The sequence below is a fragment of the Rhinolophus sinicus genome, chromosome 6 (assembly GCF_057876585.1).
Source record: "Rhinolophus sinicus isolate RSI-liver-muscle chromosome 6, RSI-T2T, whole genome shotgun sequence".
Taxonomy (NCBI): Eukaryota; Metazoa; Chordata; class Mammalia; order Chiroptera; family Rhinolophidae; genus Rhinolophus; species Rhinolophus sinicus.
This window is the reverse complement of record NC_142506.1, coordinates 51,184,854-51,212,808: the sequence shown is the minus strand read 5'-3', so window position 1 is coordinate 51,212,808 and position 27,955 is coordinate 51,184,854. Positions and strand designations below refer to the sequence as shown.

Here is a 27,955-nt window from a genome sequence, read left to right as displayed (position 1 = left end):
GCCTGGACCAGAATTGAAATATATTTTGGGTGTACAGCCACCAAGGCTTACTGGTACAGTAACAGAGGAATGGAGGTTTGCATAAAATGAAAAAAGGAATTAAACGTGATTCCCGCCATGGGCGTGGGCAATAAGGTAGATAGAATTCCTTTGCAGAGGAATTTTTGTTTTTTCTTAATACCTGTGTATTGATTTGTCTTCCGTTTTCTAGCACATGTATGTGTGCCCAGATAATGAAGTTCAAGAGTTATTCAGGGAGAAATCGGTGGCTGGTACCCACATTTGTACACCTTCCAAAAATCATATATCCAATGACATGTTTATTATCTTCCCTTGGATTTCTAAGAGACATTTTAAGGGACATCACTGCTGCCAGCCTTGTCCAACTCCTCTACAAACACAATAGCCTCTGAACTGGTCTATCTCGTCCTCTTCCAATTTTCCCAGTCCTTCCCACAGCCGCCTGAGGAGTCTTTTAAAATCATGACTTCCTTTCCTACCTGAAGTCCTCCAGTGGCTTTCCACTGTGCCTGGAATGAAATTCAGTCATCTTGCCTTGCTTTCTGAGATCCGAGGACCTCTGGCTATCTCATTCTGTCGCTCCAGCCCCAGCAGCTACTCTTCTCCAGCCTCATTCTTTTTGCCTTTCTGTCTGCGCCTTGAACATGTGCAGCTCAATACTGCTTCAGGGTTTCTCTTCTGTTCCCTCTCCCTGGAATGCGCTTTCTGTAGCTCTTCACATGGTTGCTTCTTTCTCATTATTTGGGTCTCTTGTCCTATATCCCATCCTCAGAGAGGCTGTCCGGGACCACACACTAAGCAGACACCCGCCATGACACGCTACAGCAGTACCTTGTTTGCATTTCTTTCCTAGTGCTCTCAGTGAAATGATTTATTTCACCACTGAATCCACAGTATCCAAAACAATGTTGGCACATAGCAGGCACTCAAAAAGATTTTGTTGAATACATAAATTTTCACTGTATGCAAAATGTTGACATCAAAGGCTTGGACTGAAGCCCGGGACAAAGAAATGACAACACGTGCCGCATGCATTGACCAACAAATACAACACGTAATAGTATTACTTAGCATTTTGAAATTTAGAACCAGAAATGTTAGAGGAACTGCCATAATAATTTGGGGAAAAGACAATAAGAAAGACAGAAGAAAAGACAAAATTAGCATATACTATATAAACATATGGGTGGTATTAAATGGACTAATCTATCTATTGCCCAGAACAGTGTCTGGCACATATTAAACCATCAATAAATTTTTGTTGAGTAAATGAATGAATAACTATGATCCAGCAGCCTGCAAATTGTTAGACCAAAGGTGAAAATGAAATGCTTAAATTTTTACTAACGGGGATATTCTGTTGAGAGGGGAAAATATACAGTTTACTTGAGGTAGCCCCATGTTAAACAGAATTGGCTTTGATACGATAGCAATGGAAGTAGAGAGACCCCCTCCTACATCTTGTTACCTGTGGGCCATGTCCCTTTTTAGTCATCCGACCTGCTCAGTCAGAGGGAGGCAACTCATTCCTGCACCCGAGTTGCTCCATTAGACCAGCCAAATACTTCAGACTACCAAATACATACCTTTCCTAATTACTCAGATAACTAACGAACACCCAACATAATTTTACACTAGCTTCATGTTTCTTGACTCTTTTATTTTTATTAGACAGTATAAACTGAGTTATTAACTCAGTTGGCAATTATTATGATACGTGAGGCAATTATTATGATTGAAATGACTATTTGCACTAATAATTGTTTTTTAAAAAACAGCGGATTTAAGGATAAATAAATTAAATTTTCTTTAATTTTCCGTTTTTATTTTTGTTTCTTTTTTAAATTAAAATACAGCTTATGTACAATATTACATTAGTTTCAGGTGCACGTCATAGTTATTCAATAGTACCCACCTAGCTCTATACAGTATTATGACCACATTATTGATTTTATTTCCTATGCTAAAGAAGTGATCACCATGATAAGTCCAGCAACCATCTGACACTGTACCATGCTATCACAATATTACTGATCTTTTTCCCCCTCTTTTTAAATTTTATCCTTGATTATATTCTCTATGCTATACTTTACATCCCCATGACTATTTTGTATTTTATATTTTTAAGAAGTGCTAAATCAAAATGACAAGGGAAAACAGACATCTTTGTGTCTAATGGAAATCAACTACTTTTCATAGAAAAGAGCAAATTAAAAACTAATACCATATTAAAATAGTATTTAAATATCAGAAAAGCTTTCACGAGAAAAGGAACAATTCATACAAGTGACTAATACTAATCATTAAAAGTAATGCTAATTAACATAATACCACTAACAGGAATAATATATAAATAGAAGCTTACCAAGCCACCTCCAATGACAGCTACTCTTTTCCTTTGAATGTCAGATGAATCCATACCCGCAGAGTGTTTTTCTCAGTTGTAGCTCCTGCAGTGCAGAACTCTGTCTCTCCCACAGAAACTTGCCCCAGTCTTTATACTGACCAAGGCCCAGCATTTGTGAGCCAACAGCATTGTTTGAACAGGGCTAATTTCCCTTGAGCTCAGAGGTAGCATTTAACCTGTTAGTAGCCCAAAGTACTATCAGCTCCGCTTTAAGAAAACAAGAAAATTCATTCCATTAACCACAGTTGGAAAAATCCAGCCAAGTGAAGACACTCTCTGTCTTACGTGTAGACACAGAATTTTTTTCAAGCACAGTCTTAGGGCTTTTCTTCTTCTTTTTCTACCACACGTATTCTTACTTTCATTTTCAGTCACGATTAACCATGAATGAAATTCCCCTCCCCTGCTTCATGTGTAAACGGTGGAGCTCAGGGAGATGGTGACTTGTTCTAGGGTTAATAACTTGTGACCTACCAGTCAAATAACGGTTTTAGGAAAACTATAGATAACATCTCAATTCAATGTTTCTGCTTCTTCATAGAAAGGAGTGGTCACAGGACAGTAATTTATAAGTTTACTATGCAGAAAACAATGGAGATGCAAGACCATCCCTGATGTATGTGACCCTCCAATAAGTCTCAGAATCTACTTCTTGAGACCCTACAAAGAGACCTAAGACCACCGGAATTTATCCTAACTTCCCCCTCCTACTCCCCTTTTTCAGTCTAAAAATCCTTAACCTAGTCCAGAGGGTAAGGCGGGTTTGAGGCACTGTTAGGTCTCTCATCTTCTTGGTTGGTGCCTTCTCAATCAATAAACTTTTTCTTACTCCAAACTTTGATGTTTTAAGCTTTGGCCTTTTAAAGTGTTCGACTCATGAACTTGGGTTCTGTAAGAAGTGTGATAAGTTGTAGAGAGAATGAGAGGTGACGAAGTGAAGGTAATAAGCAAATATGTCCTAGAAATGGGGAGGTAGTTGAAGTGGGATGCAAAGTTTGTTTTTAAACATGGCAGACAATACAGCAAGGTTGCAGTACTGCTTCATGGCAATGGTCCAATAAAGAGAAATAAACTGATGATGGAAGAAAAGCGTAGAAAATTAAAGGGGTAATGTCCTTGAGAGGGTATGGTATCCAACAGATTAGTAGAAGGTTGGAGTTTTTTTCTTTATTTTTCTTGGGGAATGGATAGTGAGTTGGCTAGCTTTCTTGTTGCTGTTAATTTTAGTGTTTTTCAAAGGTATTGTACATGCACATAGTTTTAAGAATCAAAAAGTTCTACAAGACATTCAACATAAACAGTAATTGCCCTCTCTACCCCTCTGCCATTTGTCCCTGTACAGAACCATCACTTCCAACTCCAGGGTATATATGTCCATAATCTCTAAATAATATGCCAATATTGTTACTTCTCGATTTTTTTTTTTGGTTTTATTTTATTTTATTTTTTTTAGTTTATGGTTTTAAGTCATGACTTCCTACTATTGAAGATGAGGATAACATTTTTTCATTTCTCCATTCTTTTAATATCATTATATCATAATATTGGTTAGATCAGAATTCAACATTTGGATTATTATAACTATGGCCATTCAAATTTAATGATTTTTCCCTTTCCTGCAAACCACAACTGTTTCTATTTTTCAATGTAATAATTGTCGTTTTTTTATTGCTGAATTTTCTAAGACATCATAAATTCAATCCCCAAACTCTCCCTGTTTCCTAAATCTTTGATGAATACATTCAAAGATTTAGATATTTTGTATTTTTAAAGAAATATTTCCTGGAAGCTCTGATTTGCTTTACACTGGGATGGTTGCTCTGTGTACTAAGTACAAGCTTTCATATCCTCATCTAGGACCATGTCTACGAGTATTGCCTATGGTGGAGACCTTATTTTCTAAAGCCCATGCCTTCCTCTTTCTTGGTTTACTCCCTAGTTTTGGTGAAGCAATTTCTCCAGCGTTTTTTGGGAAAAGGGTAAAAAGAAAATAGAATTTTTAAGACCTTGCCCATGTTAATATATTTCAATTCTATCCTCACACTTGATTTGGACGGGCATAGAATATTAAGTTGGAAATAATTTTCCTTCAACTTGGAACACATCCATCAATTCTGTCCTCCAGTTGGGAAGTCATGAAAATTCCTCATCTTTTGTATGTGACCTACTTATTTTTCTCTCCAGAAGCTCTTCTGTTTGCTGTCAGTGTTCTTTTTTTAAAAAAAAAACAAAAACATTTTTCCCCCTTTCTGCTCCCCCCACCCCCCCAGTTCAAGCCCTTGTTTCTCAGTCTGGTTGTGCTCTCCCCCCTGCTGAGGCAGTGGGTCCTCTGTGGGCGGCTCACAGCAGCACACAGCAGCCCAGGACAGCTCATGACAGCCTAGCTCCAGGAAGAACCATTGTTCACAATCTTAGCTGTAGAGGGCGCAGCTCACCGGCCCACGTGGGAATCGAACTGCGACCTCTGTGTGAGGAGAACAGTGCTCCAGCCACCTGAGCTACCGGGGCGGTCCTCCTCTCAGTGTTCTAACATGTCTTGATGACATGATTTGTTCTGGCTTTTGTTTCCCATTTTTCTGGCACTGTGTGAGCTTTGTTAAATTAATTAAACAAGGAGACCATTAGACTGAGGTGGCACTAATACTTTAGTGACTTAGTAAGCAAACCAAACCCTAAACTTATAAATGCCTCAAGGTGAAGATATAGAAGCCTAAGGACAGCCAATCACGAATATCCAGCGAGGCTTTAAGCCAATCAAATAATTTCCTCTCTTTGTTTCTGCACTTTCTCTGTTAAGGGTTTCTCCTAGCTCCTGACTGCAGAGTGCGCCTAACCACTTCCTGTTTGACATACCTGATTCAAATCAACTTTTGCTCATTCAAATGAACTCTTATAATATTAAGTATGCCTCAGTTTATCTCTTAACAGCTTTTATTCTAAAAAAAAACAACCATATGTGCTAGTTCTAAGATAGTTTCTTGAATTTATTTTAGTGGTTTCTTCTACTTTATTTTCCATCATTATTCAGTTATTGGACATAGTGGACTGTTTCTCTAATTTTAGTAACGTACCTCTTTTTTTTCCTTCTCTTTGAATATTTGCTCTACTTTTTGGGAGACTTTTTCAGCAATCTTCCTAACTTTCTCTTGTGTTTCCTCTAAGAAATCCCCTATCAATCTCCCACACTGGGAAGTATCCTAAATTTGAATCTTCAAAGACTTTATTTAGAGTAATGAGGATATGTGGACTGATAAGAATTGAAATGCACTGTGAGTGTTGTCAACAGGCATTGAGGTTTGGAACAGAGGAAAGAGAAAACCATTGCATTGTTCATGTGGCCCTCATGGCAGGACATCAAGTCCCAGAATGTAAACAGAAAGCAAAGTAAGAGAGAAACATGAACAAACGACACAAAAATCAACAAGAAGAAAGCAGATCAATATGGTTATCAAAGTTCAAGGTAAAAAAATAAAATAAACCCACAAAATAAAAACACTATTTTACACAGATAAAAGGTTGCATGTTAAAGTGAAGATGTATAGTGTCAACTATTAATTTAAAAGCATTTACATTACATTTTTATTATTAAATTAAAAATGATTAGTGAAGACAATTTAGGTGATACAAACAAACCTTGTTTACCACTTCATGAAGTGGACTGTCTCTTTCTGGAGAATTGCAAAATGGAGGAGAAGGCTAGAAGCCGTTGTAGGATAAAGAGTACAGAACAAGGAAGAGAAAAATAGAAAATATCTGATTAACTGGGACCACAGTCAACCTTGTTTGGTGTGAGAAGGTCCCGAGTTGACTTGGAATTTAGAGACTGGATGACTTGAATATATTGCATTTCTGGTCAACTGGAGTGTTTCCTAGGACACAAAAGTTATCTAAGTTTTGGTTTGCTGATGTTACATAACACCCCAGCCAGGAATGGCTTCGTCTTGGGCCTAGAAATTTATGTCAATGTTAATTATTTCATTATTAAGACATTTACATTACATTTTCATTATCAAGTAATGAAAATAAATTAAGTAAGCCGATGTTGCCCAAATTTCAATCATTTGTATAGCTCCTTTACAACTTAGTGTATTGTTTCAAACTGATGTACATTTTATGTAAATAAAAATGGAAACTTATATTGCTGCTGCAGATGGAAAATCAGCTTATTTGAAAAATTAGAAGGGAAGTGTACAAATAAATACTAAATTGTAGCTCAATTCTATACATGTAGATGAAATTTAGCCAAGGTTTTCCCTCTCTTTTTGCAAAAGGATATTAACAGTGTTAGAGAAGGAAAAAACTCTTTTTTACTAAATGGAAAGGACTGGAAGAGAATTGAAAGTGGGATAATGGTCAATATTATTTAATATTGCGTTCCTGAGCCACTTACCAATATTGAGTCATATTGCACCGTTGAAGAGACTCTGAATTAGATTTCAAGTTGGGAATTTGGAAAAAAATACAAAAGAAGCCAAAAGAAAAAAGGAAGAAATTAATAACCAAAAAAGCACGTTCAAAAAACAGAAAGGAGTTGATACATTGAGCCATAATTTGATTTCTAGAAAATACAAATTGTCATAGGCAGATGTGAAATGAATTGGGGTCCTCTCCTGACAAACACTTAGAAATGGCTGTCTTTTCTCTACTTTGAGAAATAGGCTCAACAAAAGTCCCAGGAAATTAAAAAGGCAAGAAAGTCAAGTACAACAGGGCTAGAGCAACGAGTTTCAACTTTTAAAAAATTAATTTTATAAGTTCTGTAAAGCCAGTATGCAATATTCCCAAGGAATGAAGGAAAACAGTAAACAAGGCAGAGATGGTTCATGGGTCTTGGAGACACAGAACGAGGTGGGCTACACAGGAAACAAAGCTGAGTGCCAACATTGTAAGAAGCCATCAGATAGCCCTGGAATAAACTGTGCATAGGGTACCAATTAATAGGGATTTACACGCATCACTCCTTGTGTAAAGAGTAAAGGTAAATTTATCTTGATCTTCCTGATGTAGATGACTTTGAATGGAAATGAAAATGAAGAATAGATTTAAAAGGCTTCTCTCTTAGTGACACAGTACAACTCTAGACCACTTCAGCAACCTTCATTCCAGCCTGAAACTACACTCAGAAAGTCCCCTAAGAGTGGCAAACTCAGCTGAAATTCGAAAAATAGGGCACAAAGCTATGAATGCTGAGGAAAAGATGTAATTTATAATCTAAGTTTTACATCATTCAATATTTCTGTTGCAAAAAGCTAAAAAGGAATACTGAAGAAAAGTACAAGCGCTATCAAAAAGTAGGAAAGCAAGAACTTTTAAACATAATTTGAATATGTATTTGTAACTATGTCCATATAAGTTATATCTACTCTTTAAAAATTTCAGTGAACAACACTGTCAAATTAGAAGCAAATGAAGAATTTTATATGAAAGAAATTTCTTAAAAAGTTGAATTACTATGTTATGTTCAGTACATGCAATATATCTCTAATTTTTAAAAATAATTTTTCAAAGAGAAAATGTTTAAATATAATTAATATTTTAAATATCATTAATAGTACATGGCATTTTAATATTTTATTTAGGTTATCCCATCCCCCTTTGCCAATGATTGGTTTGGGAGGGTCACATGTCTCGATTTGGATCAATGAGACTTTAAGAGAAGTTTGCTAAAGGCTGGGAAAGCTTTCTCATTTTTCTGGGAGAGTGTCTGGAGAGAACTCTTTTCCTTTCTCTTATAGTTATTATGTGCAGATGTGAAGTCTGCCATTGCTGCAGCCATCTTGTCACAAGTGAAGATGAAGCTTTCACAAAGAAAGGGGCAAGACCAAGAGAACAGAAGAGAAATAAAACTACAACAATGAGATTGCCTAGTTTGGAACCCATCCTATCTGTTGGTTTCCAGTTATGTGTTTGTTTCTGTACTTTCCTGTCAAACCAATGACAATACTAACAATACTATCTTCACATTAAACTTTAATGTTTTGTGTGTGTGTGTGTGTGTGTGTGTGTGTGTGTGTTTGTGTGTGTACCTTAAATGGTGGAAAGTGTAAACATGGGATTGGTGGTTCATTGTTTCCTAAAACCATTGCATTATCTTTCACTTCTTAATTTTTTCTCTTTTATTCTGAACATCTAACTTCTAAATAATCCTTGGTTTCACTTCTTCATCAAATATTTTAGTAGTTTCCGAATCATTAGTTAACAAAGGGAGGAGATACTGAGATATAAAGAATTCAGGTGGTTTTCTGGAGTGTTTTGGTTGTAGTTCAGCTATTATGCTCTATCATTTAAATTTTCGTATTTTAAATATAAATGAGCCAAATTCACAAGCGACAAAATAACGAACAGTGTTACTGAGAATTTTGACAGAGACCAATGGTTAAAAGCTTGGCTTTGCAGGTCCTGGACTTTTGACTTTCGGACGTCATCTGATGGTTCTTTTTCTTTATTAACTGTCATCTGGTTCCAAGCAATAGAAGGGAGAAGAGACAAAATGAAATAAAATTGTGGCTCAGATGCAATTTTATATCAGTTCCTGCATTTTTATCACCTATTACATTCAAACATTGTGCTTTTAGTTTGAAAACATATATATTATCAATGCAAAACACCTGGAAAACCTAAATGGAAAATACTAAAAATTCCAAAATCACCTATAACTATGAACATCTTCCACATTACATTTTACTTTATTTTTGATTTTTAAAAGGCTTTCATAATAAGGTTGAACAAACACCAGCTTGTAGGTGTGTTAGTACAAGTCTGTAACATCTATGAATAGCAACAGCCGCACCAACAGCCACAACAGCTTTGTACATGTCTCAGGTTTGGCCACATTCACATCTGAAAACAGGAACATTCCTTTTTCTGTCTACATTTTTATAGCAATAGGGAACTACTTCCCGGACTCCACATTTCACTTGTCTCTCCCCGTTGGACCCAGTTCACGTGGCACTAGGGTAGGAGGATTTAGGGCATAAGAAGGGAGGCAATAAGGCCACTCTAACACTGTGACAACCAAGATGGAGGCTAGAGTGTTGACTTCCAACAATTAGAGAAAGGGGAAGGCACCCCTTTCTACTAAGAGGAGGTGAAGGTGAAGGGATAGTCCTAATTCTAAGCGTTCAAGACACAAATGCAACGGAAGATAGGAGCCATTAAGAAATCATGAAGAGTTGCCAATTACCTCTGCCAAGTACCCCATGGCAAAATATTTCATATAACTTAAAAAAGAAAAGTCAACAGAGGTCTCAAGTTTTTAACTAAAAACCTTGAAGTATAAAAAATTAAGACACTGAAAATTTAATCCCAACTGACCCCGTTCTTCTACACAAAAACCATCCTCTAAGCACACAATGGAATTCAAGGCATTCTTTTGAGATACTCATTGCTTCAAACCACTTCAGGTCTTGAGTTGACACAGCAACATGTCTGCGGCTAAGAACATCTGCTCCTGAACAACAAGGCTTTTGATGATGTTTCCAATGTCCCCCATAAGGGAGCAGTGTCTTGGGTAAATAAAAACTTTAAAGTCAAAATTAGAAAACTGTCTCTGATTCAGGCACTTTCCTCACCATCAGGCTTTTGCCCTAACTGGTAAAGTACTACCTGGTAGTCTTCAAAAGCCTGACCCAGCTGCCATCACATAAGGTTTATTGTGAAGTCAGAGCGAACCTGCAGTGTCCCAGTGTTTTCTTCATGGCAAAGAGGAATAGTGGTATTCATTTGCTTTAAAAAATACTATAGTTGACAGACTTGATTTCAAAACTGCTTTTGGCCATGGACAGTCTTACAAAATACTCAAATAAGAAAAATGAATTGAAAAACCAGTAGCAGTAGCTGCTATGTTTCATGAGCCATCCACAACCCAAAAGAGCTGTGTCCCAAGGAACTCAAAGCCTGGGATGGCCAAACGGAGAAGATCCCCCTTTTCTGAAGTGTCTACCTTACAAGTGCCCTGGGTTGAGCCAAGGACCTGTGGTCCGTGAACAACATATTAAAGCTCACGAGAACACAAAGCCATAGTCAGAGCATTAAAGGTGAAGGTGGACATGCTGGCTAACCTTAGTTAGTAGCTGGTACCCATTCAGACTGGGGAACATGTCTCAATCCTGGGAGTTAACTAATATGGTTTGCACGTGTATGTCTAAGAGCTTCTGGGTGGCCTTTGGTCATAGGAAGTTTTAGTAATTTAAGGAAGAGGAAGTGTTAACCTAAAAGCTCCTTATATTTCTTTTCTGAGAGATGCACATAGATTTTGACATTACTAAACTGGAATTTTTAAAGGTTTCCTAAGCAACAATGGTCTGATGTATAGATGGCATAAGCAAAAATATAGAATGTAAAATTTTATAAAATAAACACCCATAAAAAAGCAGAATGTTATTTTAGTACCATTTCAGATACAGGTTTTCCTTAAAGACTGAAACCCTCCATGGACAAGCAGGTAAGAAGGCCCCTTCTTCCAACAAGCAATTGCTGACTTTGGCTGTTTTTATAAAATGCTGATCCAAAAAGATTCTCCAAGATAAACAGTACAACCCTGACTGACAAAGCTTTTAAGAATAAATGGTACAGGGCTATCTGTAGGCCACTGTGAGACAAGGTCATTGCATGAAACATCTCTTTTCCGGATTCATTGATTCAAACCCTGCAGCTGCAGGGTTTCATGCTGGGATTCATGTTTCCAAGCCCTGCACTACTAGTGTGACACAGCTACCTGGTCACCCCTCACATGGGGCTCACCCTGGCTGATGACAGCAAGTGGCAAATAAACTGTCTTCCCAGGCCCACGGTGCCCAGCCCAGCAGAGTCTGTGAGCAAGAGCTTTAAAATCCCCTTAACACTCAGGTGGGAGGCAGGCCAGAGACGGGGGGGATCAGCCTCAACGAACTCATTCAGTTTCTTTTCCTTGTCGTGACTGTGCCCATCTTGAGGAAAATTCTTTTATTCATGTGGCTTGTTAAAAAGTAAGAAAGGACTAGCTTTCAACTTTGGCCAAAACAAAAAGCTTTTGCACGAGTGTCTAGCTCTGTCCACGTGCACTTTACTCAGGGCTGCTTTTGATAAGTTTATAGTAGAGGCATTCAGCCACATCTTCATGTTTCATCACAAATGATGACTTATGTCTGAAGTCACCCTCCTCATCTGTCCTGACCTAGCTGACGCCATCTGGCTTCCCTGGATTCTTGTAACTTTCCCCATTCTGTTTATTGTTGATGAAGAAACCACGTCTGCATGCACAGCGCATGCCCCCTGTTATCAGGGCCAGTACAGCAAGGACAGCCAGAACCCCGCCAATGATTCCACCTGATATTCAGGTCAAACGTCCATCTCTTGCTCCACACACCTGGCAGAGCCTGGTCGTTGGGAGCGATGCCGTAATACCGCCCAGCGTCCTTCTTGTGAACAGTGCTGAAAACCAGAGTGCCTGTTTCAGAGTTTAAGAAAAAAGAGGAATTTCGAAACCTGGGAATGGCTCTGGAATCTGTTGGCAGCGGCACATCATTAAGACACCAGCGTAATGAGGAAGGTGGGGAGAGGGGCGGGGTGGAGGGGAGCCCTCCTTCCGGCAGAGCACGGTTGCCGTCTTGCCTACAACGCAGCCTTTGGTTCTCTGCACACACAGGTACTGGCTTCACTTGCACAGTTAACTCAAAGACAGTCTCGTCCATTTCTTTGTGGTCTTTTCAAGCAACCACCTCACAGCGATAAAGAGCTGAGTCTGTCCAGGTTACATTCCAGATCGTTAGAGAGATTTCCCCCACTACTTCTGCACGACCTGCCGAACCTCCCTGTATTTTGTTGTCGAAAAACACACATGTGGGTTGGGCTTCTTGAAGTTTCTTCCATTCAATCCTGGGGTCATTTGTTTGTGAATCTGTAATGATGCAAGACAGCTCCACACGTTCAAATTCCTGTACCACCGGGTTTCGGATGCTGGATTTGAGATTCACCGTCCCTGACCCAGCAGGTAAGGCCCCGGAAAGCAGCGGAAGAGCTGGAGTCCTCGCTGCGGCGTAAGCGCCAGGTGAGTTAGTGCTGTTACACTACGTCTTAAAAGAGTCCTGAGAGCGCACATTGAGAAAGGAAACTGACAAGTTAAAAGAAATGAGTATTATCTTAAGTGTTGGCATCATGGGTTATTAATATTTCATTCTCTATATTTTGCTGTTTCCCAAAATTTCTATACGGAAGATGTAATCTGAAAGAACCTCCCCCCCAAAAAAAAAAATCAATAGAAAGAACATGCAATGAGTGATTTCCTGAAAAATACATGAACAAATAAATATTTCTTTCTAGGATATCCTACCCACCAAATACTAACTGACGACTCATCAGCTAATACTCTTGCTGTCTAACAGTCACACACAGCAATCAAACCGGCTCAAAGAATAACCTGAACCTCCTTTCCCACAATTCCTTTCTCACTAGTTTCCGGTGAATCCCAGGACTTCAAACATCCTCTCTGCAAGGAAGTTAAGCCCGCCCCCTCACTCTTTACTGGCCATTCATGATTGGTTCCGCCCCACGCAATCAATTTGAGGCTGTTGATTGGATAATAGCGAGTCTGGTGGGCTGGACCGGTTCTGACAGCAGGCGCGGAGGCGTGGCTACCGCCGCTCAAAAAATTCTACCCTGGCTCCTGCTGCACCATGTATCACCGTGCACTCCGACTCCTCGCGCGCTCGCGTCTGCTCGTGCGGGCTCCATCCTCAGCCTCGGCTCCGGGCCTAGGTGGCGAGGTCGCCCTCCCATTCCGGCTTTCGACCGCCGCTCGAATGGTGAGCGCGAGCCTCCCGTCCCCCACCCTCCCCGCGGTGACCTTCAGCCTTCGGCTCGCCGGCCCAGGCGCCCGCGGGCGTCCTGGCCGAGCCCTGCCGTGGGCTGCGCGCGTGCGCGGCGTGGCGGCCTCCTTGGCCCCTGCCACCCTCTCTAGAGCGGGGAAGAAGCTTCTGCCGGGGTTGAGCGCTTGTGCAAGGGAGGCAGGGGCCGGCGTGGGTCCTGCTCCTGGCCCCTCCGGGAGCCCCACGACCGGGATGAGCCTAGGCGCAGGTTTCAGCCGCGCTTCCTGCTGTGTTGCTGCGATGCGCAGGCCCCCCGCCCTGGGTGCTGTCTTCAGGACAAGGAGGAGAGTGGGGACACGGGCAGCTCCCGCCCCTGCCCCTTAGCACGGCCTAGCTGGCCCATCACTGGCGGAGTGTTAATCTAGTCGCCTCTGAACTCTGGCTTCTTGGGTCACCACGCTACAGTGAACTGCTTTCAGGTCCAGGTGGGGTTGAAGGTTCTGAGGAACCTAAAAGAGTTTACTTCTCATGGAATTGCCTATTTAGTTTGTTAGGCTGCATGTGGTTTACCCCACTGAACTTTTGTAAAACCCTGAAGTTTGTAAACGTGGCCCGAGTATCCTGAAGCATGTTAGAGGAGATTGGATAGGACCTAACTATAGCTGAATTAGTATTTTATTCAGAAAGACCACAAAGGAACCTAAAGGCCCCAGTTCAGGTTCTGAGATACTGACTTAAATAGGTCTCTGCTCTGTAGAGTGTCACCTTCTGTATTTCAGGCTTTAACAAGCAATACGTACGTACGTACACATGTATATTGCTGGGGAAAAATGATAGTTTATGAAGAGTTCCAGTTCTTCACTATTCACTGTGCTGTGCTATGAGCTTTGTAATCAAAGCTGTGATTTCTAACCCTACTCTGCTACTCAAGGTTGGGATTTTGGGCCGGTTGTCTCCGTGCCTCAGTTTCTGCATGTAAAATGAAAATCATTACAGCCACTGAACAACACTGCACCTGTGAAAGTACTTTGACCAAGTTTGGCATGTGCTAAGGGCTCATTAAATAAATGCTCCCATCTAGGATATTTCAAAGGCCAAGACATTTTCTAGACTATGAACTTTAAGATAATTTGATGCCATCACTATACCTGAAACTACAAAATCAGGAATGCTTTATACTCTTGGGACACCCCGCTCTAATAATTTTAGTGTACTTTAGAGGTTTTAAATTAATTAATTAATTAATTGTGTTTTTAAAGGGAATAGGAGACTGAAGAACTGAATCTATCCCATTGATGCAAGTATCAAAAAAAAGCACTGCCTTGCCTTTAAGGTTGTAATGTTAGCTAACATCAGATGTGGATTTTTTTTCTCATTATTCTGAATACATCTTTGCCCTCTAATCTCAGCTCCAAAAATCTCTGTGTTGATTTTGATTACAAATTTTTCTTGTTGCTAGTGTTGAGAAATTCACATAACCCTAGATGCCCTAAGTTACCTTTTATCTGAAAGAACACATGAAGGTCATCCAATAGGAAGAAAACATTTGTGAATGCTGCTGTGTATTGGGCCCTGGGAATGAGACAGTTGCTGTGGGCATAGAGTTTAGACTGCTGGGGCAGATTAAAGAAGCAAAGCAGTTAAAGAAGCAAAAAAGTCACACAAAAGTAATTACAGCATGGTAAATGCTACTGAGGAAAAAAAGTACAGTGGAGTGGACTATATAATGGAGACAAGCCATGATATTACCTTGGTAGCATGTGGATACGGAGAACTTCCATTTTTTAGAGTCACTTTTCTTTATTTCTTGAATGATCTTCAGTATGGTCATAAGGTCTGGAAACATAATGTTTTATATTGCAGTGTAATATCAATAAACTATTTATTGTATATTATATATTTGTCAGTATTTCAAGACTTAATGGTCATCCGATATTTTAAGACCAGAAAGACTTTTTTAGAAAGAAACTGAAAACCCAAACACAAGTGAAATTTTGGGGTTTTATCTGGAGAGCCTTTTTGCGTGAGAAATGATTTGGATTTCTTTTGAGCACTGAAATATTCTGCTAAACCACCTTAGACTGAGAATCTGAAAAGCATTTTTCCTTTTCTTTAGGAGATGCTATGGTATAAAAGTTATCTTACACATGTACATGCATGGGGACATCTAATAGGCCCGAGGCCTATATTTTTTTGCTGACTTTTCCAGTTTAAATTGGCATGCAAGTTTTGAGACCATCTCATCAATTACTGAGGTTCCTGGGGTTAGTGGCTGCTAATAGTATTTAGTATTTCTAGGGCTTAATCGTGATCAAACTGCAGTGAACACTGGACACGTTATCCATTCATGCTTCTCCAGGACGGGAAGTGATTGTGAGTGAACACGCAGAGCCCAGGAACCACTGGGAAATCATGCCTCTGGGCCTTCCCCATGCCTAGCTGGTTAAACTTTTTAAGTCATAGTGTTAATCCCAAAAGTGTAAACCACCTTCCCCCAGAAATTCTGCTCTTTGAAGTATGGGGAATGAAGACATGGTTTTAAAAAAAAATAGTGTTTATTTTTTAAACAATGGAATATACTATATGAATGAAAATTTGTATTTAAGAGATGCCATTCATTACTTCAGTTTTCATTAAAAGCACTGCTAATTTTTTTATTAACTTAGGTGAGCATCCCTCTTTTTGCCCAAGCCAATGGGAAAAAGTAATATACAGGATAATGAGGGAAGATTCTGAAAACCACTCAAGTGCTTTCCAAACCTCAGGTGGACTCATTAGTGGATGGTGAGATTTTTTTTGGACAGCATAGACTAGCATAGAATAGGAAATATCAGTGCCTAACACATATTGTTTCATAAAATTTTTGCTTCAGGTTTGTATGTGTATGCACATGTGTTTATGTATGTGCAGAATCACGATATAAAGTTGTTTTCTGTGGGTCATTGTATAGAGCGTTTTGAAGAGATTTGGCTAAGTTACCTGGTTCATCATTCCTCTGTCCATATATACTCGTATATGTTCATCTAATGGATGCCAACCTCACATAGGCATAGCCTGCTGTGACAGTTTTTCTCTAATTCCTGGTGATGTCCAGAGTGTTTTATAGCATTGCTTCATTTTCTGTTCTACAAATTGTGATTTCAGCCACAATTGACTTCTATACTTTTTAAAATGATCGTTGTCAAGATTTTAGAATTTGTTTGAGGCTGTTGTTTCTTGATTTAGAATTAAATTTTTTTTTAAGGTTTAAGCTGAAGAAAATAGCTAAAATTTATTCATCAAGATCTTTCCAAGTAACTTTGAATGAATCTGAGTTTTATCATAGCAACCTGTTATTTAGGGGACAAAGTTATTGCTGTTTTATGGTGAAATTTTAATAATTTTGAACACACAAAGCATAACATAAATTTAAGGAATGGAACCTGATTGCACAAATGGCTTAGGGAAACCAGTCTCCCTCCTTTGTTGCCAGCATCTTGTTGCTGTCTCATAACAAAGTGGTGGGGAAGAAGAGCCTAGTTCATTGTCCCGTGCCACCGCTGTCGTTGCTAGTGTTGGACCAAGTATATTTTGACATACAAGGATATTTACTTAGAACATCTAAAAGAAAGATCATAATGCAAAATATTTTTATTTGTGCATTTGGAAGTTAGAACCCAGCTGCTTTTGGTTTACAGAGTAGGAGGCAGGTTGGTATACAATGGTGTCAGTGTAACCAAGCTCTGTTAGAGAAAAATCTGTACTTTAGCTCTTTTTATCTACAAGGTAGGGGTACAATTCAAGGGCTTGTTGTGGGCTGATTTGGAGTGACTCCCTCTGTTTCTTGGCTTACGGAAGTGATGGTAAAAAAGTGGATCCAAGCAGGTGTGGAATCCAACAGTCCAGTTATGAGTGTTTCAGTCCCCCTTTCTATCTGGGTGATCTGCTGAGATTGTTTAATCGCTCCGAGCCTCAGTGTCTCTTTCTTTAAAATGGGATGGTAATAGTAAAATCTCCTAGGGTGGTTGTGAATGTCAAATAAAGTAATGCTTGTAAAGTGTTGGCCACCTAGCACAGTAAATTCCAGGATATGATTATTTTTATTAGCTTCTCCTTATTGGCTTAGGCCAGCCCTCAGCAGACTTTTAGGCATGGAAAAAAATATGTCTCACCGGTTATATTTCTATATTTCTGCCTAGTTACAATGATATTTTTCTTTTCATGGAATCTAAAAGTCTTTGTAACATATAAAGGGTTTTGTAAATCAAGTCCCATAACTACAGATTAAGTTTTTCCTTGTCAAAGGACTGTTTCCTTAAAAAAGATTACTTGGCCTGGATTTTTAAATCTTTTGAATCATTGACCATGTTTAATTCATAATTAATGTAAGATGAACATTAATTAGAGCTCTGAGTATTTCCCTGAAGTGCATTTGCATTGTATGCTTGTAGTGTAGGCTTAATATAAAGTATCATGTGTAAATTCCAAATTTCTAGTGTTTTACAATAAAAAGTTTTGCAGTGTTATAAAATATTTTTTGAGCAGTTATTGACTTTTTTTTTATTAGTGTTAGTTGATGTTCTTGGTAGAATCCTAGGTTCTGCATAAAAGGGACTTTGGGTTCTTATTCTGGGTGATGGATTGGCTTCAAGATATAAACTCCCTAAAATCATATGTAAGATTTTGCATATGTGTATTTACATTCATGTTTATAGAGAGAGGATCCATAGCTTTCTTCATGTTCCCAAAGGGTTCCATCACCCCAAAAAGGTTAAGAACTGACCTAACCCCCCGCCCCTTATCTGTACATTTACTTTAATTTGTAAATGAGAAAAGCTGACTTGGGGAAGGTGTGACACAGCAAAGTCTGGATATCCATACTGCACTAAGTTAGCTCTCATGCATAGCATTTGTAGACCACAGCTAAGCTTTGTTTAAATATGTAATATTTTTAAATTTTAAAGTATCATTCTTAGGCCATTTTTTAAAGTTCCCAGTAAAATAAGCATTAAGCTAAGTACATTGACTTGGCCAAAGCTTGACCAATAATAGGCAAACTCCTGAATTGGAAAAGATTATTTTTGCTTCAAAGGCTTTCTTTGTATTTACTATCTGTGTAGTGTATGAATTCTGTAATCTGCCTTTAACATCTATATTAATAAATTTGTGACTAAAATTTCTCAAGAAAAGAGCTGGAGGAGGGGAGCAGAATGAGAATCAAAATGGAAGATTTTGTCTTTGTGGGACTTATGAAGGTTTCTTTTCCCTTACAGCTGATAGGATGTTATTGCTTTTGATACTTGATTTCTTTTCAAGCTGTAACAGTGTCTTGTCTTTATCTTTAGGCTAGCCAAAATTCCTTTCGGATAGAATATGATACCTTTGGTGAACTCAAGGTCCCAAACGAAAAGTATTATGGCGCCCAGACTGTGAGATCCACCATGAACTTTAAGATTGGAGGTGTGACGGAACGCATGCCAGTAAGTGGATTTTGTGGGAATATTGGCTTATCTGGATGAACTAGTCTTTGTTTAAATGAGTCACTTCATTTTATAAATAAATACTGGATAGAGTTAAAAGGTAGTTATTAGAGAACTTTGTGAGTAATAAGATGTTTCTCTTTCATTAAAATATCGAAGTTTTTGAAGTTTAGTATACCGTTTTGAGCTGTGCCTTTGAATGTTTTGGGATTTTTATTTGATAGAACTAACTGGTTTGTCTTTTTATTCTTGCTGGGATTTTTCAGCTTTTCACTAGGATTTTACTGTGTGTAAATATTTTTCATTTCAATACTTACATTTTATTTATTTATTTATTTATGTTTTACTGATTTACACTGGTTTTTAAAAATTGATTGAAAAGAAAACAGGTTTTTTTTTATATTATACTTTCTATCTACTTTGGTATCAATTTCCAGAAAAGTATACACAAATACCTAAAACTATTATTCTTTACCATGCCTGGATATAATAGTGTGTGAGTATTTGTTCAATGCTACATGAATAATGTAATGACGAGAATTTTTTCTGTCGTATTTCTTTAAATCTAAGATGACATCAATTAGAGGATGCACCGATATGTACCACTAAGAAAGAAAAGGGCTGCCAGTCGTGAGATGTCATTGTTCGTAAGACGCATCTTGATTTCAGAGATGTTAAAGTGTGAAAAGAATTAATGAAATACATTACATGTCCTACTGGAGCCCAGCTAGAATATGAGAAATAGTCAGTGCAGGACTGCAGGACAGGCTAGGAAACCTAGAAGTAGCCAGGCTTCATCCGGTGAGATATTGTTTAACAGTTACCTTCTAAATACACTTGTTATTTTGCAGTAATGTTGGCTTTCATAGTTTAGCTCATTCCTAAGCCTTCAAGACTGAATCTTGACATGTTCATACAATTTTACAGTTGGCAACTGTATCTTCTTTGAAGAAAATCTCTTTGTTATTGCTACCTTTAGCCAGCTTGGTGGTCAGGTAAACGAACACAGGTTCAGATGACATGGTTGGGTGACAAAGGGTAGCAACTGATCCAAGAACATTCTCATCTAGTTCAACTTGTGGGATTAGGGGGGTCAGTCCTACCCCATATTGGTGCATGTTTTGATTTTTCTGCTTGAACCAGCAAAGTATGTGAGTCTGGGGCTGCGTGATTGCTGCTGCTCCAGGGACAGGAGAGCTGTTCTTTGTCTGAGAAAGATGGGCACGTGGGGTATCAGTATTGTCACATTTGCCTTCATCTGGATTAATTTCCTGAACTTCATTCAATGCTAAACAGGCTATGTGTGCCCGCAGCTGAGTAGTATGAGTATACCCAACCCTTTGTACCTGAGGTTCAAGGGAAAACAAAATTAAAAATGATTATGAACTTCTAATGGGAGTAAATTAAGAAGAATGAGACTTTTTTTTTTTCTCCAGTGATACATTTTACCATTTTATTTTAATAGTGTTCAGTGGAACTCTCTGCTGTGATCTCTTTTCATTTGTAGGAGTCCACAGACGTGGGTCAGTCACTCCCTTCAGGTGGCCAGGGCTGATTGGCATTTGCTTATGACTTTGGCAGTGGTTTAACCCACCACTGCAGTGTTCTGTGAAATTTAAATTCCCATTTGTTTTCATGTTTAAAGTTTTTAAGTTTCTAATCCTATGTGCCATTTGTCTCCATTTCATTTGGGTAAAACACTTACAATGTTTTACTTTTCATTTTTTTAAATGAAAAAAAAAATACATGTTCTGTTTTTATTTCCTTTTCTGTTTGTGCGTTGGTTTATCGTCTCTTTGGCCTAGATTTAATGTCCTATTCCTTACTCTTTTTTGTGTTTCCATTTCATTTCCCTATGAGAACTGCAGCATCTCTTATAAATTCATTACCCTCTTCCTCACCCTTCTCTTCCTCTGCTCTTTTCCCATTCAAACCAGGTATGGGATCTATACCACAATCTGTATTATTCATTTTGACAGGAACACATTATTTAGCTTACAAAAAGTGTGTATCATTTCATTGAAACCTCATCATAAGCTACTCAATTTATCCTTTCAAATTTGGTAAGGAGATTTGGGGTAGGAAGTGAAAAGATCTGCAAACTGAAAGCATTTGAAATCTGGTTATGTATATCAGAAGCTATCATCTTTAGAACTCTAGGTTTAAAAAAAAATTCTTCTGAGAGAAATTTCCAGTGACTTACTGAATATCAAGACTTCACTAACTAGAAAATTGTTTTTTGGCATGATACCCATTCAGTAACTTTATTTCATACTAATTGTCAGATATTTATTTATTTATTTATTTATTTATTTATTTATTTATTGTATAATTGCGATATAACATATTAGTTTAACATGTACAACATAATGATTCAATATTTGTATACATTGTAGAATGATCACCACTATAAGTCTAGTTAATATTCATCACCATACATAATTACAAAAATGTTTTTTTCTGTTTTTGATGACTTAATATCTCAGCAACTTTGAAATGTGCAATACAGTATTATTAACTATAGTCACTATGCTGTACATTACGTCCCCTGATTGTTTATTTTGTAACTGGAAGTTTGTGCATTTGACCCCTTCGTCCATTTTACCCAACTTCCACTCCTTCCCTCAGCAACCACCAATCTGTCTTCTATATCTATGAGCTTGGTTTTTTGTTTGTTACGTGTTTTAGGTTCCCCACGTAAGTGAGATTATACGATGTTTGTCTTTCTCTGTCTGACTTACTTCACTCAGCATAATGCTCTAAGGTGTATCATGTGGCAAATGGCAATATTTCATTCCTTTTTATAGCTGAGTAGTGTTCCATTGTATGTATACACCACATCTTTTTTTATCCATTCATCCATTGATGGACACTTAGGTTGTTTCCATATCTTGGCTATTGTAAATAATGCTACAGTGAACACAGGGTTGTATATATCTTTTCGAATTAATGCTTTTATTTTTTCAGATACCCAGAAGTGGAATTACTGGATTATATGGTTGTTCTATTTTTAATTTTTTGAGGATCCTCCAAACTGTTCTCCGTGGTGGCCACACTAATTTATGCTCCCACCAACAGTGCACAAGGGTTCCCTTTTCTCCACATCCTCGCCAGCACTTGTTATTTCTTGTGTTTTTGATAATAGCCATTCTAACAACTGTGAGGTGTATCTCGTGGTTTTGATTTGTATTTCTCTGATGATTAGTGATGCTGAGTATCTTTATGTGCCTTTTGGCCATTTGTTTGTCTTTTTTGGGAAAATGTCTATTCAGATCATCTCCCCCTTTTTTGGTCAGATTGTTTGTTTTTTGCTCTTGAGTTGTATAAGTTTTTTATTTTTGGATATTAACTCCTTATCAGATACGTGATTTGCAAATTTTTTTTTTTCCATTCAATAGTTTGCTTATTTATTTTGTTGAAGATTTCCTTTCCTGTGTGGAAGCTTTTTTAGTTTGATGGTCTTGCTTGTTTACTTTTGCTTTCGTTGCCTGTGCTTTTGGAGGCCGATCCAAAGAAAAGCATCACCAAGACTGATGTCAAGGAGCTTACCACATACGTTTTCTCCTAGGAGTTTTATGGTTTTAGGTCTTACACTCAAGTTTAATCCATTTTGAGTTAATTTTTGTGTATAGTGTAATATTTTGTGTGTGGCTGTCCAGTTTTCCCAATAGCATTTTGCTACTTTTCTTTTTTGTGTGTGCTATTTTTATTTTTTTAAAGAGAAGGAAAAATTATAATGTAGCATGGGATCCAATGAGGAAAAATAATTGTGATTGCTAGTAAAATGATTGAGCACCATTTGTTTTTGCATATATGAAATAAGCACATATACATTATAATGTATAAAAATAGGATGAGTGGTACATTGTATATGTGTGAATATTTTTGTGTGGCATACACATGTATACATGAAGAATCAATGTGTTTGCTTTTGTTTGGCTTCCTAAACAGATACATGATGAGCCTTGGTTTATTATATACCTATCTATAAATTTTATATCCTAATCATTTTAGGGTTATAGTGTTACTTATATTATTGTTTTATGTATAATTTTTGCGCTAGCATAAAATAGTGATCTTAAACTTTCTTGCTTAACTAAAATTGCAAATCTGAGGTGTTTTTTCTGATTGATTTTAGATCCCAGTTATCAAAGCTTTTGGCATCTTGAAGCGAGCAGCTGCTGAAGTAAACCAGGATTATGGTCTCGATCCAAAGATTGCTAATGCAATAATGAAGGCAGCAGATGAGGTAGGAGGAGGTGATAAGTTTGTTTACTTAATGTCATCAGACCCATGTCATCCACCTGATGATAAGCTCTGGCAGGAGGAAGGGACACCATGAATTCTTGAGTTAATAAATTAAAAGGTAGGGTGGCAGCATTATTGTTTGGGAAGGGTATTAATATGGTACTTACCATATTGTGGCAAAATTTGTGAATGATCTTATTTTTGATTCTCTTCACTTTTATATAGTTTAAAGAAAACTTTTTGAAGAGAGACTGTTTAAATTTATATATTTGATTTATTCTGTGTATAAATGATTCATTTAAAAACTAGTTGGTTATTTCATAATAGGTTGGAGAATGTAATTTCACTAATGCACTAATAACAATCTAAAAGAGGAATTCAGATATAACAGTATAAAAAGTCTATACAAAATGTTGTTCATTGCAGTACTATGATAACAAATTAGGCAGTATCCATAGCACTTGCTTATATGTTATATTATGATGCCATAGAAATTAGTTTTATAAAGAATGTCATAGAACAAGCTTGCCATGTAAGAAGTAGGGTGGGGGAAAGGTAGCAACATATATGTGTTTTATGATCCTAATTTTGTTTAGGAAAAAAATGAACAGAAAATGTGTCTTTTTATATATACATATACACTTCCATTGCTTGGCGTGGAGACTGGAAGGAGATGCCAAAATGCTGGTAGTCATTATTTCTGAGGGACGGAACTGTGATGACTATACTTTACTGAGTTCTCAAAAATTTCTACACTGATCACCTATGTTTAGATAACTAGGAAAAAAGTTTGACTTCAAAGTGAACTAGTTGTTTAAGGCCATAGATTTCTAAAGTGCATGCTGATTTTTTTATAGCTGAAATCATTCCAGAAGATGAAGTTAAGCACCCACTCTTTTAGATAGTTGACAATCCAAAACTAACACATTAACTGAAAGTATAAAAATATGACAAAAATAGGAACAAATCTGGACTGTGTTTGTCTCTGCCTGGCAGTCACTCCTCATTGGACTTCTGTGCATCGAAGTAGCGATTAGTGTACTCACACTTTCAAGTCAGCGGTTCGTTATCATGCTGACTCCAGCTATAACATCTGGTGGACGTTCCTGCTGAACAATAGTAAATGTATCTAAAGACTAAACAGTTTGCCAGCCTTAACAGGTGCCCTATCTGGATGATATTAGAGGAGGCAGTGGGAGAAACAGAACAAAGGTGGCTTTGATTCCGTTTCCATTTGGAATCAGTGACATTGTTATGCCACACACAATGATCTTTCCCTTTTTAATGTAGCGGGTGGAATGAGCGATGCGGCAGAAGCTTAGACTTGCTGGATGGACAACCACGAACTGTGTGGCACCATCACTGTCATTTAGCATATGAAAAAAGTGGACATCTTTAAAACAGTGCTATAAATGAGGCCAGCTCAATCGGAGTTGATTAAAATAGCTAAATGAAAATATTCTTATTTTAAAATTTTCCTTTTTTTAACATTTTGTTCTGCAGGTAGCTGAAGGTAAATTAAACGATCATTTCCCTCTTGTGGTGTGGCAGACTGGATCAGGAACCCAGACAAATATGAATGTAAATGAAGTCATTAGCAATAGAGCAATTGAAATGCTAGGAGGTGAACTTGGTAGCAAGAAACCTGTGCATCCCAACGATCATGTTAATAAAAGCCAGGTCAGTGTTTTATCTCCACTTTTCTTTGTTGTAAATTGAAAAGAACACCTGAGATTTCTCTTGTCAAACAGGTGTTAGCTTTTTGGCAAGGAGGGTTCATTCTGCTTATATTCCTTAATGGAAAGGACTTATATGTTCTTCTTATCTCTTTCAGGAGTCTTGCTTGGGTCTAATGTCTTAAACTTCATATCACTTTTAGGGAAAAAAATCACTTTTAGCACACCTGAACTTAGTACATATGTATATTTTTATTGTTTTATTTTTTTTAACTCTTGGTTTTTAAATAGTTTAAATTTCTTAAAGAATTGCAAGGATACTTTAAAGAGTTCCTGTCCATCCTCCACCCAGCTTCCCTTAATCTTAAACATTTTATGTAACTCTGGGACATTTATCACACTAAGAAATTGACATTGGTACAATATTCATAACTAAATAGACTTTACTAGGATTTCTCTAGTTTTGTACCAAAGTCCTTTTCTCTTCCAGGATCCAGTCGAGACTTCACATTGCATTTAGTCATATCCCTTTAGTCTCCTCCAGTTTGAGACAGTCTGTCTTTTGTCACTTTTGAAGGTAGTGGTCAGGTATTTTGTAGAATGTCCCTCAGTTTGGGTTTGTCTGATTCTTCCTCATGATTAGACTGAAAGTATGGAGTTTTGAGATGACGATTAGAGAAGTGAAGAGCTCTTCTCATTGCATCACATCACGGGTACGTGATTACAACATACGAGTAACTACCAGTACTGGTGACGTTAACTTTAGTCACGTGGTGAAGACGGTGTCTGCCAGGTCTCTCCACCTCCCATTCTCTGTTAGAAGTGAGTCACCAAGACCTGCCTGTACGCCAGGCTCTACACTTAAGCGTCACTTCCTACAGGGAGGAATGTCAAGAAACTTTTGGACATGTGTTAAAATCACCACAGAATTAATAGATAACTTTGAGGTTATACAAATGTCCTCTTTCTCCTTAAACTTTTACCCATGAATTTTAGCATTCGTCAGTGGATCTTGCCTATAAGCAATTCCAATTGTGTTGTAGTAGTGATTTCCTAATTCTCTCATTTCTCCTACATTAATTAAATATTTTCTATAAAGGAGATTTGTCCTCTCCCAACATTTATTCATTCAAGCATTTATATCAGTATGGATTCATGAATATTTTATTCTTGGGATTATAATCCAATACTTTTGTTATTTATGTTGCTGCTCAGAGTTTTCCAGTTTGGGGCGCTCTCTCTTTTGGCTCCTGTGTACTGTGGACATGCTACCATCCTTTTAAAAAAAAGAAAAACAATGTATTTACTTTCTTACACTACATGATACTCCAGGCTCATCGTGTTGTATTTTCTCTGCCCTTGACACCATAATCACCCATTTTTCCAAGGAACTCTTAGAGAATCTTATTAGAAAAATGACATTTAGAAACTAAGATCGGGGTACTAAGTGTAATTTAATATATTTTTAAGTATTAAGGAGGTTTTTTCCCACATAAATTCGTTGTGTGAAGGATTTTTCAAACCCAATGAGCGCTTTTAAAAATGAATTTATCTTTTATACCTACTGAAATCTGTTCAGAGTAATTCAGTGTATGTGGTCGGGTGGAGGAATGAGGTGTATTTATAGATGAAACAAGATTGACTATATGCTGACAATTATTTGAATTTAGGTGAAAGGTAGGCAAATGTTCATTGTATCATTCATCCTACTTTTGTAAGCAGTTTGCCATTTTTCATAATGAAAAGTTGGAAAAACAAATAATGAATATGTGTTTTTAAATAACATTATAATTTAAAAGTACAGAGTTACAACTGGAGTGTAGACTACCTGGTGAGGTCCCAGTTCTGCTAGCCCTGAATATTTTGGCAATTCATATAATTTCTTTGACAGCTTGGTTTTCCTATTTTGAAAGTGGTGACTTACCTCATAGAATTTTCCTCAAGTTTAATAAATCAAGAAATGTTTATGAAAGACTATGCACTGTATAACTGTAAGATGTTTTATTGTTATCCTTACAGGCACTGTTAATTGTACTTCTCTATTTCTTGCTGGATATAGTAATATATATTCGTTGTAGGTGGCATATATATAATATAGTCCTAAGTACATTCCGTAAAGGAAACCAGGTTGCTCTTTCTTTGATGCTAAGTGACCTGTGACTTGCCACACACAAATGTAATTGAGAACTAACCATGCTGATTTGTAAGTAGTCATTTAGTGAGATTTTTAGCTGAGACGTTTCAAGTTTGGTTTTTGTTGCCTCTGATTTAACATTTTATATTTCTTTTGAAAAATTTCCGACAGAGCTCAAATGATACTTTCCCAACCGCAATGCACATTGCCGCTGCCCTGGAAGTTCACAAAGTACTGCTACCTGGACTCCAGAAGCTCCATGATGCTCTCGAGGCAAAATCCAGGGAGTTTGCCCAGATCATCAAAATCGGGCGCACTCACACACAGGACGCTGTGCCACTCACTCTTGGGCAGGTATAGGCGTGGGGTCGGATTTGCCTCAGTCAGGGGCTGGGACAAATGGCCAGTGGATCACCTGCTAAATCATACTAGTTTAAAAGGCCAAGTTTATCCCAGTTAAGTTCAGTGACAGATTGTTCTGCAATAACCAGCCAGTGGTTTGTATTGACATCACGTAGGGAAAGGTCAGAGCATGAGTCTGTGAGCCACAATCCAATCAGCCTGCTCAGGGTCAGGTCTTTGCTTTGCTCCGTACCAGCTGTTGGACCTTAGGAAAACTATTTAGCCTTTCTGTGCCTCAGTTTTCTGAGCTCTCAAATGAGGAACATAATACCTCTTTCATAGGATAGTAGTGAGGTTCAAATAAGGGGATGAATGTAGAGTGCCTGGAACTCCACCTGACACATGGAAGCACATACTGGTGTTAGCTGTCCTCACCATCATCACCGTCATCATCATCTCTTACTCTAAATTAGGAGGTGCTTCAAACATTAATTTGAAAGTGCTTAAACGAAGCGTATCTTACTCTTTAAAGTTGTTTTGGCCACATATGAAAGAGGTGTTACTGTCTTCATAATACCAGAAAGTATTTTAATGTGTTATCAGTCCTTAAAGAATGTCTAATAGTGTGTATCACAGAGGAAAGGTAATGAAATACAAGGAACAGTTTTTGTCTTAGTAAGCTCACTCCAGTTTGAGAGCTAGGACACAGACAAATTATATATCAAGACGTGGTTATATATGCCAAGTATGAATGATAGTTACCAAATGATAGTTTTGTAGTAATTGAGGTGAAGATGAGAGTCTAGCTAATTCTGATTTACTGCCATTTGTAGTCTTGTTCAAATGATAGCAAACACTGAAGAGCTTGATTTAGTTTAATTTTA

At 37.8% G+C, this 27,955-nt stretch overlaps 2 protein-coding genes and 1 pseudogene across 3 annotated transcripts in view; 1 reads left to right on the top strand and 2 right to left on the bottom strand.

Moving 5' to 3' along the window:
- The window catches only part of KMO (kynurenine 3-monooxygenase), a 41,341-nt gene extending 38,598 nt beyond the window's left edge, over positions 1-2,743 (bottom strand). The window contains exon 1 of the mRNA XM_019746830.3: positions 2,387-2,743. Within this exon, the coding sequence (XP_019602389.2) occupies positions 2,387-2,440 (54 nt within the window). The 5' untranslated portion in view covers positions 2,441-2,743. The remainder of the gene's footprint in view (positions 1-2,386) is intronic.
- An 8,581-nt stretch (positions 2,744-11,324) lies between these two features.
- On the bottom strand, positions 11,325-12,763 carry LOC141567809 (junctional adhesion molecule C pseudogene; annotated as a pseudogene).
- A 276-nt stretch (positions 12,764-13,039) lies between these two features.
- Positions 13,040-27,955, top strand: part of FH (fumarate hydratase) — a 31,211-nt gene continuing 16,295 nt past the window's right edge. The window contains exons 1-5 of one of the 2 annotated variants that reach the window (XM_019746844.3): positions 13,040-13,209; positions 18,537-18,671; positions 22,810-22,920; positions 24,423-24,599; positions 26,901-27,083. In XM_019746844.3, the coding sequence (XP_019602403.1) occupies positions 13,081-13,209; positions 18,537-18,671; positions 22,810-22,920; positions 24,423-24,599; positions 26,901-27,083 (735 nt within the window). In that variant the 5' untranslated portion in view covers positions 13,040-13,080. Of the gene's footprint in view, positions 13,210-13,331; positions 13,698-18,536; positions 18,672-22,809; positions 22,921-24,422; positions 24,600-26,900; positions 27,084-27,955 lie in introns of those variants that run through there. The other variant, XM_088799102.1, reaches the window with a different exon arrangement.